Raw genomic sequence first — 14,577 nt, 5'->3', positions numbered from 1 at the left:
GCTGTAGTGCCAAGGTAAAAAAAAAAAAAAAGAGGGTCAAGAGCAGTATTGTGTTGAAATCTGAAATAGGTTCACAACTTTAGTAAACTTGGACACTGAGGTGGATGTTAATAAATCTTTGGGGAATATTGGAGAGAATATCAAAATTTCTGCCAAGGAGAGTATAGGTTATTATGAACCAAAGAAGCATAAGCCATGGTTCGATGAAGTATGCTCATAATTATTAGATAAAAGAAAGCAGGCCAAATTGCAATGCTTACAGGATCCAAGCAAGTTAAATGGGGATAATCTGAACAATATAAGACATGAACCCTGCAGGCATTTCAGAAATAAAAAGAGGGAATATCTGAAAGACAAAATTAATGAACTTGCAATGAATAGTAAGAACAAGACCATTAGAGACCTGTACAGAGGAATAAGTTACTTTAAGAGGAGTTACCAGCCTAGCAGTAACTTAGTGAAGGATGAGAATGGCGATCTACTTGCAGATTCCCACAACATTTTGAATAGGTGGAAGAACTACTTCTGTCAGTTACTGAATGTACATATGGTCAGTGATGTTAGGCAGACAGAAATCCATACAGCTGAGCCATTAGTACCTGATCCTAGCCCTTTTGGGATTGACAATGCTATTACAAAATTGAAACAGTATAAATCACTAGGAAGTGATCAAATTCCAGCAGAACTTATTCAAGCAGGAGGAAAAATATTATGTTCAAAGATCCATAAGCTAATTACTTTTATTTGGAATAAGGAAAAATTGCCTGATCAGTGGAAGGAGTCTATTATTGTACCAGTTCACAAGAAGGGTGATAAAACTGACTGTAGTAATTATTGGGGGATATCACTGCTATCAACTTCATACAATATTTTATCCTTTATTCTTCTCTCAAGATTAAGTACATAATTAGATGAAATTACTGGGGATCATCAGTGTGGGTTTCGACATAACAAATTAAGTACAGATCCAATCTTTTGCGTTCGTCAGATAGTGGAGAAAAAATGGGAGCACAATGAGACAGTACATCAGCTATTCATAGTCTTCAACAAAGGCTATGATTTAATTGCGAGGGAACTATTGTGCAATATTCTGATAGAGTTTGGAATACCCATGAAACTAGTTAGGCTGATTAAAATATGTTTAAAAGAAATGTATACTAAAGTCATTATAGATAATTCCTATCCAGAATGGTCTCAGACAAGGAGATGTTTTATCGCCACTCCTTTTGAACTTTGCTTTAGAATATGCCATTAGGAAGGTCCAGGAAAACCAGGTTGGACTGAAATTAAATGGGACATATCAGCTGTTGGTCTATGCGGATGATATGAACCTACTGGGTGATACTATAAATACCATAAAGAAAAACACATAAACTTTAACTGATGCAAGTAACAAGGTTGGTCTAGAAGTAAACACAAGGAAAGGTAAGTATATGTTGCTGTCTTGTCACAAAAATGCAAGGCAAAATCATGATATAGCGATAGGAAACAGATGTTTTGAAAAAGGTGGCACAGTTCAGATATTTGGGAATGATGATAACAAATCAGAACCTGATTCAGGTGGAAATTAATAGCAGATTGAACTCAGGCAATGATTGCTACCATTCAGTCCAGAACCTTTTGTCTTCTTGCCTGCTGTCCAAAAACATACAAATTAGAATATACAGAACTATAATTTTGCTTGTGGTTATGTATGGGTGTCAGACTTGGTCTCTGACATTAAGGGAGAACATAGACTGACGGTGTTTGAGAACAGGGTGTTGAGGAGAATATTTGGACCAAAGAGAGATGAAATGACATGAGGCTGGAGAAAACTGCACAATGAGAAGCTTCATAACTTGTACTCTTCTCCAAGTATAATTAGAGTGATCAAGTCAAGGAGGGGATGAGGTGGTCAGGGCATGTAGCATGAATAGGGGAGACAAGGAATGTGTATGGGATATTGGTGGGAAAGCCAGAAGGAAAGAGACCACTGGGAAGACCAAGGTGTAGGTGGGTGGACAATATTAAAATGGATCTTGGATACAGAATGGGATGTTATGGATTGGATTGATCTGGCTCAGGATAAGAACCAGTGGAGGGCTCTTGTGAACACGGTAATGAAACTTCAGGTTCCATAAAATGCTGGGAAATCCTTGAATAGCTGCAGAATTGGCAGCTTCTCAAGACGGGCTCAGCTCCATGAGTAAGTAAGTAAGTATCAACACAGCAAACATATCAAATGAAGAAAAAATTATATGGGAACAAAATTCTTTGGAATGCCAAAGATATTCACAAATACAAATGAATGACAACAAACTACCAATAAATGTTCTGAACATGAGACTAAAAAGAACATTTTAAACATGAAGGGTAAGATCAAGTTAACAGGAAACAACCAGTTACAAACGATGTCCTACAGAGAGACGGAAGAACCTGTGAGCATACTATGAATAAGGAGCAGCTTTGGGAAGAGAGAGACAGACAGAGTGGCTCTGCTGCTAGATGAGCTACAAGAAGGTTGAAAAGTTAAAGAGAGAAGAGGAAGAAGGTTGAGGATGTTGATAAGGGGGAGGAGGGACAAAAATATTTGAGTTGAAACTTTCACAGTGAATGTCTTCCCAAATGATCAGCCATATGAAACTGGAGTTGATACCCAATGTTTTGGTGACAGCTACTGCCTCCATCATTGGAATGATTGCTGATTTCTTGAGAAGACTCCAGTAAAGGAAAAAAAGATTCATATGCACGTGATGGTGATGATGATGATGATGATGATGATGGCAGTGTCAGTGGTGGCGGCGGCTGCAGCAGTGGTGATGATGACAATGACAATGACATTACAGAACTTCAAGTTTAGAAATACAGAAGTGCTGATGGTTTTAAACCTTCCTATGGCATTGATTTATCTGTCACTGTGTCAAAGAGTTACATGTTACTATGCCTAAACATAAAGCAAAAATATTCTTTAGGACCAATTTTTCTGCCGCTTGCTAGCCAGTGTTAAACAATATGCGGAGCGTGCATGCTTTCTTATGTCAGTAAGGCTTAGAATACCTCTTACATCAATTGAATCAACATTACAATTCCTTGCCAAGCATCTCCTCGCTAAAATATATACATCTTCATGAATAACACAGCCATTCGTTTCCAAGGTGACTGTTACTTTCAGACTGTTTCAGTTTTCATCAGCCTCTATAGATAAGTGCCAGAGCAGTATATTGACAAAATCTGCAACCATCCTATCATAAGAAAATTAATTTGACATGAAAAAACTATAAATTCAATTCAATTCAATAAAAAGTAAAGCTATCCCTGTAACAGGCCGTGAAGGCCCATAGGGTTGTGAGACACTGAGGGTCCCACATTATCTAGACAATTGGCTCAAAGATTATCAGCCTTACATGCCGGCCTCACTTTACTCCCCAGGCAAATTATTTAAGTAATTCCTGGTACTCATTTCTGTTAGAGGCTGAGTCGACCCCAGGGCCATAATGCGGCTGGAAGGATTAGGTCAATTGAAAAAAATAAAAAATAACCTCTGCAGATGCTAAAGTGTCCAATAACATGTTAAACCTGTGGCTTTCAGGGAAGTAAATATTGAGATTACAGTCTTCTGGGAGGTGATGCCATGTATTCTGATGTATATAGATACGTACATTTTGGAGGAACCTGTTGCCTACATCTTCTGGGTAAAGTATTCTATCCTGAAGGTGGATGCAGCAGGTTCTCTGAAAAGTTGGTACCTAGCTATCAGATTAGATGGTACCACATCCCTGATGGTCATCATCTTGAGCCGCTAATCAATGTACAGAAAAAGCTGAGTCCATGAGAAATACATTACAGTCAGCTGATAATGGCTGTTGAAAAATCTTCCAAACTGAACTTGTATATGGTGCACCATGATTATGAATACATACAAATACTTTAAATCTAATAAAAGCTTCCAGAATGGGATGTACACATTATAACCTAATTTCAGAACTAAAAGAATATGTATTTCTTTAGAATTGAATATCTGCTCAGATATTCAAAAGATTGACTATTCTCTAAGGAATCTAAGGGCTCATTATTGCATTCACATAAAATTGAAAGAAATGTCAACATTCTTGAACATGGGCACCCCACCGTATCACACTAAACAGCAACTTATTTGAAGAAACCATAAATACAAAAAGTTTCTAACTGTTAGCTGTGGACTCTTAATGCCATATAGAATTCTGAGTTCATGATAATGATCTTTATACTGGGTCAAAATTGTAACAGTATGGTCAGTTATTAAAGACAGCCATTCCTGAAACAAATGTTACCTGAGAGAGCCTAATGAATTACCTGATCCCGGTAAGTCTTCAATAGCTCTACTAAGTGAGTAACTGCTTTGATCTGCCCTATGAATATGGTCTCTTGCAGCACTAAATGCATCCAGCACCGCAAGAGTACAATGGACTCGGGTTCCTTGCTGTGGGCCAGGAACAGCCACAGAAGCCGCAGTGTGGGGGGACACATGGTGCTCGCGAGGTGGAAGAGGAGGATTACTCTGAAAATCAATGTAAGCAATGCAGCTAGAGACTGAAACTCACAATATGCTCATTAAAGATGGAGAAACCTACGAAGGAATTCTCATTTGTTAAGATTCCATGTTGCAGGAACAGGCCAGGCTTCATAAGATTAGTGCTACTGGAATCCAAAACTTAAAACTGCTCAAACATTCTGCTAACAGCCTGGCTTCTTTCATTATGTTCATATGCACATGCTTCTCACACCAAAAGCAGGGACCAACCTGTATACCTACTTGTGCAATTGCCATTGTATGCATTTCTGCAACGGATCGAATACGGCTGACCCACTCATGACGTGCGCGGGCATCAGCAGCTCGTAACTTAAACATATCACCAGTAGCAGAGTTCACTGTAAATGTATTAGAATCTTCATCACTAGGAGAAATAACAGCTGCTGCTAGATGCACTGAACCACGAGGACGCTGTTTCCGTTCTGACTCGTTCTGAGACAAATAGAGTACACTAATCAGAAATAATTTCAATTGGAAGAACTGAAGTTGTTTACCAACATTAAAAGAAATCACAGCAGATCTAGTTCTCACACACACGCATGCATGCACACTCGCACACACATACAGAGTAAATTCCTAATTATCCAGCAGACAACCATCCAGAATTCTCATCCAATCAGCAAGATTTTCAATGAAAATTTACCACTTCTATGAAGTTATTCAAAAACAAATCTGCAATGCACATATGTTCACTGACCACAAGTTAAGTTCCCTCAGCTGCCACTAGCAGTGATACCCATCATCCTCCTTCACAGTAAAGATTAGTCAAATCTCTTGCAGTATACCCTCCATAAGACAACCCTGGCATCATCATGGAGGGAGGGGGATAACATCTGAGAAGATGGTGAACAAGGCAATGGTCCACCAAAGCCAAGGTGTGAGGTATACTGCCGAGGGTCATGTGGCATCAGGGTTGAATCTAGCCAGTGTCGTTAATGATCCTATCAGGCCATCAGGCAGCACCCGGTTGTATTTATGCCTTCCATATAGTGACCTTCTAGAGCTCCAATATTTGTGGGACCATAAATGGCAACCAACAGTAAAAAACCAGTACACAAGATTTAAAAAAAATTACTCCCCTCCAAGGAGATCCTTACAAGAAATGCTTCAGCAGGTGGATGGGGTCTCAAGGACACCATCAAGGGGTGCTGATGCAACCAGCAAACATGCTGTTGAGATTTTGGCCCAAGTCAGGTATGAACCTGTAGTACAAAAACCTACCTAATGTAATACCAAGAGCCCTTCTCTTGGGAGTTGGCAGCACTGACATACTGCTGCAGGGAGCTAACAGTTATATCACACCCGCACAAGGAGACAGACTGAGACAGGCAGGCTCCAACTGTTGAGGACAAAGCTATCGGGATGTGCTAGGGGAAAGCTACAGAAAGCAAAGGCAAGCTAAGTATGAACGAGGGACACTCAGAAAGCAGGAAATGCAGGCTTACCCAAGCACAAAGAAACTTCAACCAGGAACTGTAAGAAGCCATGGCCTAAGGATCACACCCCTACAGAAAGGGTCAGACCTCCAAAAGGGCCCAGGGACTCCAGTGGATAGGCCAGAAGCAGCCGCAGTACAAGGGACTTAGTCCCACCCCACTAGCAATAAAAAATAAGCTAACCAAAGACAACCAGGATCAAATACGAGGGGGGACCCAAAAATAACCGGAACCAACCTGTTGCGCGCGCATGCTTTGTAGTTACAAGTTGTGCTGCTAGGTGGTGTTAGCTGGGGGTCTCCCACGACTGTTAGTGAGCTGTCGTCAGTCTGAGTTAAGTGGTTTGTCTGTGGTGCTCTGCTGTGTGCGTTCCTGTTTCAACCCTTTGGCGATTAGTGAGATGGCCGACCAGAAGGAACAAAGAGTGTGCGTGAAATTTTGCTTTCTGTTAGGGAAAACTGCAGCCGATTCTGGATCGTACCCGTAGCACCAAGACTCATCGCCAGTCACAATTCTTTTAAGAAATTCTGGATCGTTCTGCACTTCACTCTTCAAGTCGCGGCAAACATTCACGCGGTTTTCTCTTTGGTCATCTCCGAGCAAGCGAGGAACAAATTTTGCAGACACCCGTCTCATGTGCAAACCTTCGGTTAAAATTCGCTGGACCGTGCTCCATGAGATGTTCGTTTCCTCAGAAAGTTGGTCAATGGTCNTTGTTTTGTTCCTTCTGGTCGGCCATCTCACTAATCGCCAAAGGGTTGAAACAGGAACGCACACAACAGAGCACCACAGACAAACCACTTAACTCAGACTGACGCCAGCTCACTAACAGTCGCGGGAGACCCCCAGCTAACACCACCTAGCAGCACAACTCGTAACTACAAAACATGCGCGCGCAACAGGTCGGTTCCGGTTATTTTTGGGTCCCCCTTCATACTGATCAACTGGGAATGGTGTTCTGTGGGAATACAAAAGGAGAACTACCACACCTGAGGTCCTTCAAGGCTGGAGGGCAGTGCACTCATTTACGTGGTGCAATCCAAAAGTTCCCAAAATATATTAATAAAAACTATTACATCTTACCTAGATCTTATTCTGCACCATCACCTTCAAAGTAGTCCCCTTGGGAGCACATACACCGATCACAGCGTTTCTGCCACTTTTCAAATGCATCCTGGAAGTCTTTCTTTGTTAGGGTGTTTAGTACCGTCTGCGTTTCCGCTTGAATTTCCTCAACTGTATCAAATTTTCATCCCTTCAACTTGATTTTCATCTTGGGGAAGAGAAAAATGTCGATTTTCATCTTTGGGAAGAGAAAAAAGTCGCATGGAGCTAAGTTTGGCAAGTATGGTGGGTGGGGAACAACTGCCATCTTGTTTTTAGCCAAAAATTCCTGCACAATGTAAGCCGTATGCAGTCGTGTGTTGTCATGGTGTAGTACCCAGTCATTGGTGTGCCACTTCTCTGGACGTTTTCTCCTCACGTCCTCCCTCAAACGCCTTACAACATCGCGATAGAACTCTTTATTGACTGTCTGACCAGGAGGGACGAACTCCTTATGAACGATCCCATCAATATCAAAAAAAAAACAGAACATGGACTTAATATTGCCCTTGACTTGTCGAGCTGTTTTTGGCCGAGGTGAAGAAGGGCTCTTCCATTGCGACGATTGCTGCTTACTTTCAGGGTTGTAGCCATAAACCCAACTTTCGTCACCAGTGACAACCTTCGAAAGAAAGTTTGGATCCTCTTGAAGCTGTTGCTGAAGTTCCCTACAGACTTCCAAGTGATGCTGCTTCTGTTCATTTTGCAGCAGTCATGGCACAGACTTTGCCACAATCCTCCTCATGTTCAGTTCCTCTGACAAAATTCATTGACATGTACTGTAACTTAGTCCCAAGGTGTTACAGAGGTCTTGGATGGACAGTCTACGTTCTTGCAGAATCAGATCCCTAACTTTCGTGACACTTTCTGGTGTTTTGCCCATTGACGGCCATCCCGAACGATCGTCATCATCAGTCAAAGTTCGGCCATTTTTAAAACGCTTATACCAGTTGTAAGTTTGTGTCTGGCCTAAACTGTTTTCACCAAAAGCTTGCTTCAACATCTGGTGCGTTTCTGCAGTGGTTTTCCCAAGTTTGAAACAAAACTTTATACAGACACGCTGCTCTCTCAGGTCAGCCATCGCAAAACCGCAAACTCACGGAAACACAACAATGGAAATACATTCACCAACAATAAACCCAACCACTCAACTCGACGCCACTTGCCACACTGATTCAAGAAGGATGTGTGAGGAGACAAGTAGCGGTATTTCGATGTACTCATAACCATTCGCGCGCAAAACTCAAATTTCAGTAACTTTTGGATTGCCCCACGTATGTGTGGCGACCAACAGTCTGGTCAGTGGCTCATTACTACAGACCAGATTTGAATGCAAATGCATATTTCTTTCATGCAACCAGAGTGTATACTCGTTTGTATATATGTATTGTGACATGTTGCGCAACGGAGAACCCCCCCACCAGGAGTGATGCGGCGGGTGAGTCAACGCTCCGTCATCCCCCTTCCGCACGGTGATGTAACGCGCGGTGACATAAGACGGCGTGATGTAACAGTGTTGCTACGTAACAGGCACACACAGCCACTATATAAGAGAGCTGCACTGCCTGCGAGGAGAGTTGTAATGTGGCCATCGCCGAGTTCAGTTCCGAGTTAGTTCCGAGCAAGCCTATGAGCGAGTGTGTTATCAACAGTTCTCAAGGCGGCAGCCTGCGAGTAGAGTTGGAATCTAGCCAGCGGCGAGTTACGAGTAAAAGTGTGATAATCAGTGACAGTTTGTGATAACTGAGAATTAATTGGAGTGTGTAATTCAGGGAGACTTGTCTAGCTCACGTACTGTGAAACGTGTAGTCTACTGACAATAGCATGATTTGATTTGCGAATAGGGTTATAAATTGTGAAACCCCACAATATTGTTGTAATTAATTGTAGCCGTGATTTGTAGGTTGTTAAATAAACCAATTAACGATCTCTACGGCGTATTCAGTAACTAAAACACGTTACACTAGTGTCAGAAGTGGGATTTTGACTTACACACGTGACCAACGAGATTCGAACTCAAGACACGTGACAATTTGGTGTCAGAATTGTTTTATGAACTTGAACAGGCCTCGACATTTAATTGAATTATTGTGCATCGAGTAGTTTACTGCTACAACATGGACATGGAAAAGGTGATGGAACGTCTGTTGTTCGCCCAGGAGCAAATGGTGGCCAGACTGAAAGCCGAGATGGAGGAAAGTAGGAGGAAAGAGAAGGAAGAGATGGAGGAAAATAGGAAGAAAGACAAAGAAGATTTGAAGGCCAAATTAGACTCCTGTCAAGAAAAGGCGGAGATCAGCCACAAGGAACTCCTAGCCAGAATGGACGCCGACTCGAAAGCTTGGCAAGAAGAAACGGCCGCCTGGCGAGAAGACTTCCGTGGAGACGAAAGCAACCCAAGCAAGGGCGGCACAACAAGAAGAGGTCCCCACAGTGATACCGGTCGGAGAGACGATGGCCTGCCAAGAAATGGAGGCACGTCCAGAAGATGAAAAGCCAGTCTCAGTGGACATGACAGCTGATGCGGAAGATCAACGAGAGGTACCTGTAAAAGACGCCGAAGTAATGCCGGTCGGAGAACCGACGAAGAAAAGGCGTAGGGACCGAAATCGACGAAATAAGAAAATTTCGACAAGGGAAAATTGCGGACCCCAGAATAAATTGGCCGTCGTTCACAGGAAGGTGTTCCGCCATGCAACAGTGGCATGGCGTCGAAGGAAAATCGTCAGAAAAACTTGGACCCGAGGAGACTATGAATCCCGGATGAAGCTGGCTGCCACCTGCAGGAAGACATCCCATCGCGCAACAATGGCACGACGTTGGAGAAATGTCTTCGAGAAGGAAACTCCTCAGGGAACCTTCGCATATCAGACGGAAAAGGTGACAACCAAGGACGTCATCGGAGGGTGTAGATCAAGACAGCGATAGCACCAAGAAGGGAGAATTTGTAAGAAGACCATCTACGAAATTGTCAGCGTGAAGATCGCGAAGGGAATGGTCGGATCTTCTGTCAGCCTATGGCAACACAAGGATTGGAACTTATGGAGGGGAACACCCCCTCCAAAACGGAAAAAGAGACCTCAAGTAGAGGAGGAACCGGTAATGTAAAAAAAAAAACGGCCTCCCAAGAAAGACTGAAGGTAAGACAAATGAATGGGATACAACTGGATCTTCTGGCAAGCTGAAAGGAAACCGCTCGAGACGAGTTGGTCTTAAGAAGGAAGTGGTTGTAACGGCCGGAGAACAGATGCTGCAAGAACAGCCTCCGAAGCAAAGGAACGGGGATGCACCGTTAGGCTATTCAGGACGAACAGCCTTAAGGAGGGAGCAGTGTGACATGTTGCGCAATGGAGAACCCCCCCCACCAGGAGTGATGCAAAAATTACATGAAGCAGTATTACAATCTTACAATTGAAATCTTTAGGGATAAGATTCAAGATTTTGTGTGGGTATCAATCGATGAAACACAAGATTGTGAGGAATGGTTTATTGCAAATTGTATAGGTGGATCCCTTAATAAGAATGATCAGTCTACCCCATATCTTCTTGCAGTAGAGCAATTTGAAATGACAAATAGCTCCGCAGTTTCCGAATTTTGTATCAATTCCATGAATTTACTGTGGCCTAATGGCATTCAGCATGAGCATGTATTGCTCTTTGTGACTGATGCTGCAAGTCATATGATGAAAGCCGGTACTTCTCTTAAAGTTATATTTCCAAATATGACACATTTGATTTGCCTTGGCCATGGGTTGCACTGTGTTGCAGAAACAATTCGTGCAAATTTTCCACTTGTTGACAAGTTGGTGTCTTCTGTGAAGAAGGTATTTGTTAAAGCACCATATAGAAAAGCCTTTAAAGCAATAGCACCAAGTGCTCCACTTCCGCCAGAACCAATTTTAACACGCTGGTGCACATGGCTGTGTGCAGCAAGTTATTATACCGAACATTTAGAAACAGTTAGGAATGTCGTGAATACATTTGATCCCAAAAGTGCAGCATCAATTCAAATTGCCCAAGATGTACTAAAAAATGCAGAACTACAAACTAATCTTTCTTTATATCTGCTCACTTCTCTCATGGTCATTCACCACATCAACCATGATGATGGAGGTAACAGAGGCCTCTGAAACGTTTGGGTTCAGTTGAAAATTGATAAGGGTGATTGCCCGAGAAAATTTTAGCCACAAATAATCCAAGCAATATTATATTTATTACAGACTCACCAAATAATAGTCAAGTACACCTGTTTCAGGATCCAGTATAAACCACCGAAACTGCCAACCTTTCATAACATTTGTGTACTTGCACAGCTGCCCTTCAAACTGCTGGCGTAACTTTTCTGATGACATTCTTAATCTGAGAATAGAGATATCACGTTCAGACACTAAATTGTTATGTTAATAAAATAAGTATGAACTACAACAGATCATTCTTACAGTGAGTAATAACAGAAAATATGGTGAAAAAATTAATTTACTTAACTTTTCTCATGATTCACACACAGGAATTAAAGAGAATAACTTCACATCACCTTAAATTTGCTTATATAAGTAGCACATGCACAATGCATTCATAAACACCAGCAGAAGAGAAACCTGTTTAGGTACATATTTCACTCCTAAGCTCTTTCAACTCTTACACCTGTTATTTTCAGTTTCAGTTATTTTCAGTTATTTTCAGTCTACTCCTGCTTTACTAAGACACAGAAATTTGACACAGAAGTACACCTTATATACATACAAACTTATAACCATAGTAACACATAACAGTAAACATCACTTAGGTAACAAGAAATAACCAAGTTCTTAAATTGTTTACTACGATGTTGCCAACTCTAACATATTTCAGTATCTGAGAGTTGCCAACATAACAGTTTCCTCAAAGTTTCAGATATGGTGATGTTCACGCCATTTTTTCCTTTTAAAGTCATTTTGCCTTGCATACCACATACTGCAAGTAGAATCACTTGGAAATTCATCAACCTTTTTATACCATGCTTTATGAAAGGAAATGACAAAATTATCATTTTTTATTTTTCCGTCAGTTTAACAAACCTTGCCTGCACTGTTAAAAGATTGCAGACTGAGGATCTAATGGCAAACACAAAATCTGAAGAATCGGTTTCTTTATGACACTACCAGTTTTAGATAATCTCTTTTTTTTAGAATATATGAGGTGTGAGAGTCTCACAATAATATTAAAATCTCAGCCTTCTCAGATGTAATGCCATGCAATTTCGTAGACGGACACCAATGTTTACGAGAAACCAGCTGCCTCCTCCTTCAGGGCAGAAGGAGTTCTAGATTGAGCATACCAGAAGAAGATTCCTCAAAAATGCTGGACCATTTCTACCAGGCCATATGGTACCACATTCCAGATGACTTTAACCTTACATCTGCACTTTTCTAATTGCCTGTTATAAAAAAATGACAATGAAGAACCCTGACTTCTGAGATGTAAGGATCTCAAATTTGACAAGACTGCCAGTGTCTATACACATATGAGAAAGTAAGTACAACTTTACAATACAGTGACCAATTGCATTATTTAAGAGAAAATAGTTTATGTGAGACCAGCAATTTTAATATGACACACATTTCGGGACAGGAAACAGAAATTGTGTACATTAGTATAGTTTTAATACCAGTAAATAAAACTCAAATTCAGGGACTAGTATAGGAGGTCACCTTAGTGTAAAGTTTCTCCAAAATAAAATTTCTGTTGTGGTTATTTGGGCTAACACAAATCAGTCCTACCTACCTATCCACAGGTAATGTAAGAACAAATTTTATGTATATGGAAATGTTTGAAATAGATTCAAAACAGCGGCATTATATAACAGATGAAAAAAACTCTAAAATATATGTATTTAAAATAACGGGAATAATAATACTATAATTTGTTATTCAACAGTGGAACAACTACTGTAGGCAACAAAAACATCACTCCTATTATTAGATACAAAGAACATGACATAACCTCACCTATTAGACATAAGCATCACAACAAAGGCTCACAAAAGCACCATGTTTTTCATTATATATACTACCCAGCAAATACCACCACTACAAACATTCACTTAATTGAAAATATATTATTATTTCACGATATTTAAAATAAACAACCTATTACTGACATCAAACTTCCCACATCATGACACGAAAATTTACACTGCTCATGACACAAACTCAATTCCACAGACAACCACGGGGACCACGGGTTATCTGAAAACACAGATTACTCCTATACACCATCTATAAGATCTATAAGTTAACTGTGGTGTTGACATGGAACAGACCAAGTTGTCAACCATGGATTATGTATTGTTAGGCGGACCCCTCGCGATCCCTTATTGAAAGGGCATGGCGCATTTTCAGGTTGCTGACTGAGGATAAGGCCTCAAGAAGTGGAGAATAGCTAGGATAATACTGAATAACCTGAAAAGGACATGCAACAAGGGGTGGTCCTCCAGATTGGTGGTTTTGGAGGCTTACATTCTTCACCCTAACAAATAATTCTGTTACAAAATATCACAAAGGCCCTTCTCACTTTGACGGATTCTTCAGTTATGTGATTTGGTACGTGGAATGTAATTTCTCTCACGACAGTGGCAAAAGAAATATCAAAATACAGGTTAGATTTAATGGAAATAATGGACGTCAGATGGCACATGGGTGACACTGAACCTGCAAGCAAGCGAATATACAATTTTTAACGGAAAAGGGAGGGGGGAAGAATCATGAATAAGGTACAGCGTTTTTTTTTTTTGTACACAAGAGAACCATATCAGCAATTAAGCGAGTAGAGTTAGTGATAGGATATCTTACACAATATTAAGAGGAGACTGAACTCGGGTAATGCTTGCTACCATTCAGTTCAGAACCGTTTGTCTTCTTGTCTACTGTCTAAAGACATAAAAATTAGAAAACGCAAAACTATAATTTTTTATGTGGTTCTGTATGGGTGTGAAACCTGACCTCTGTCTTTAAGAGAGAGACATAGACTGAGGGTGTTTGAAAAGAGGGTGCTAAGGAGAATATTTGGACAGAAGAGAAACGAAGTGATAGGAGGTTGGAGAAAACTGTATAATGAAGATCTTCATAACTTTTTCTCTTCTCCAAGTATATTTAGAATGGTCAAGTCAAGGTGGATGAGATGGGCAGAGCATGTAGCACGATGGGGGGAGGACAAATGCATGTAGGATACTGATGGGAAAGCCGGAAAGGAAGGAGACCACTGGGAAGACCAAGACGTAGGTGGGTGAACAATATTAAAATGTATCTTAGAGAGATAGAATTGGATGGTACAGATTGAATTCTTCTGGCTTAGGACAGGAATAAGTGGGGGGCACCTGTGAACAGGGTAATGAACCTTCGCGTTCCGTAAAATGCTGGGAAGATCTTGAGTAGCTGGACAATTGGCAGTTTCTCGAGAAATTACATGTGTGATCGAGTGAAGTATATTGTGATTCGTTTCAGACTATTT

The 14,577-nt window shown here is 41.0% G+C and overlaps 1 protein-coding gene across 3 annotated transcripts in view; it reads right to left on the bottom strand.

Moving 5' to 3' along the window:
* The window catches only part of LOC111863520 (oxysterol-binding protein-related protein 11), an 83,920-nt gene extending 70,582 nt beyond the window's left edge, over positions 1 to 13,338 (bottom strand). Inside the window, exons 1-4 of one of the 3 annotated variants that reach the window (XM_023849890.2) lie at positions 13,077 to 13,338; positions 11,316 to 11,448; positions 4,772 to 4,981; positions 4,312 to 4,516 (exon numbers count right to left, since the gene is read on the bottom strand). In XM_023849890.2, coding sequence (XP_023705658.1) covers positions 4,312 to 4,516; positions 4,772 to 4,981; positions 11,316 to 11,448; positions 13,077 to 13,093 — 565 coding nt within the window. In that variant the 5' untranslated portion in view covers positions 13,094 to 13,338. Of the gene's footprint in view, positions 1 to 4,311; positions 4,517 to 4,771; positions 4,982 to 11,315; positions 11,449 to 13,076 lie in introns of those variants that run through there. The other 2 variants (XM_023849888.2, XM_023849889.2) reach the window with 2 other exon arrangements.
* Positions 13,339 to 14,577: the final 1,239 nt, after the last annotated feature.

This window comes from Cryptotermes secundus, unplaced genomic scaffold (genome assembly GCF_002891405.2).
Source record: "Cryptotermes secundus unplaced genomic scaffold, Csec_1.0 scaffold89, whole genome shotgun sequence".
NCBI lineage: Eukaryota > Metazoa > Arthropoda > Insecta > Blattodea > Kalotermitidae > Cryptotermes > Cryptotermes secundus.
This window is presented reverse-complemented; position numbering and strand designations above follow the sequence as displayed.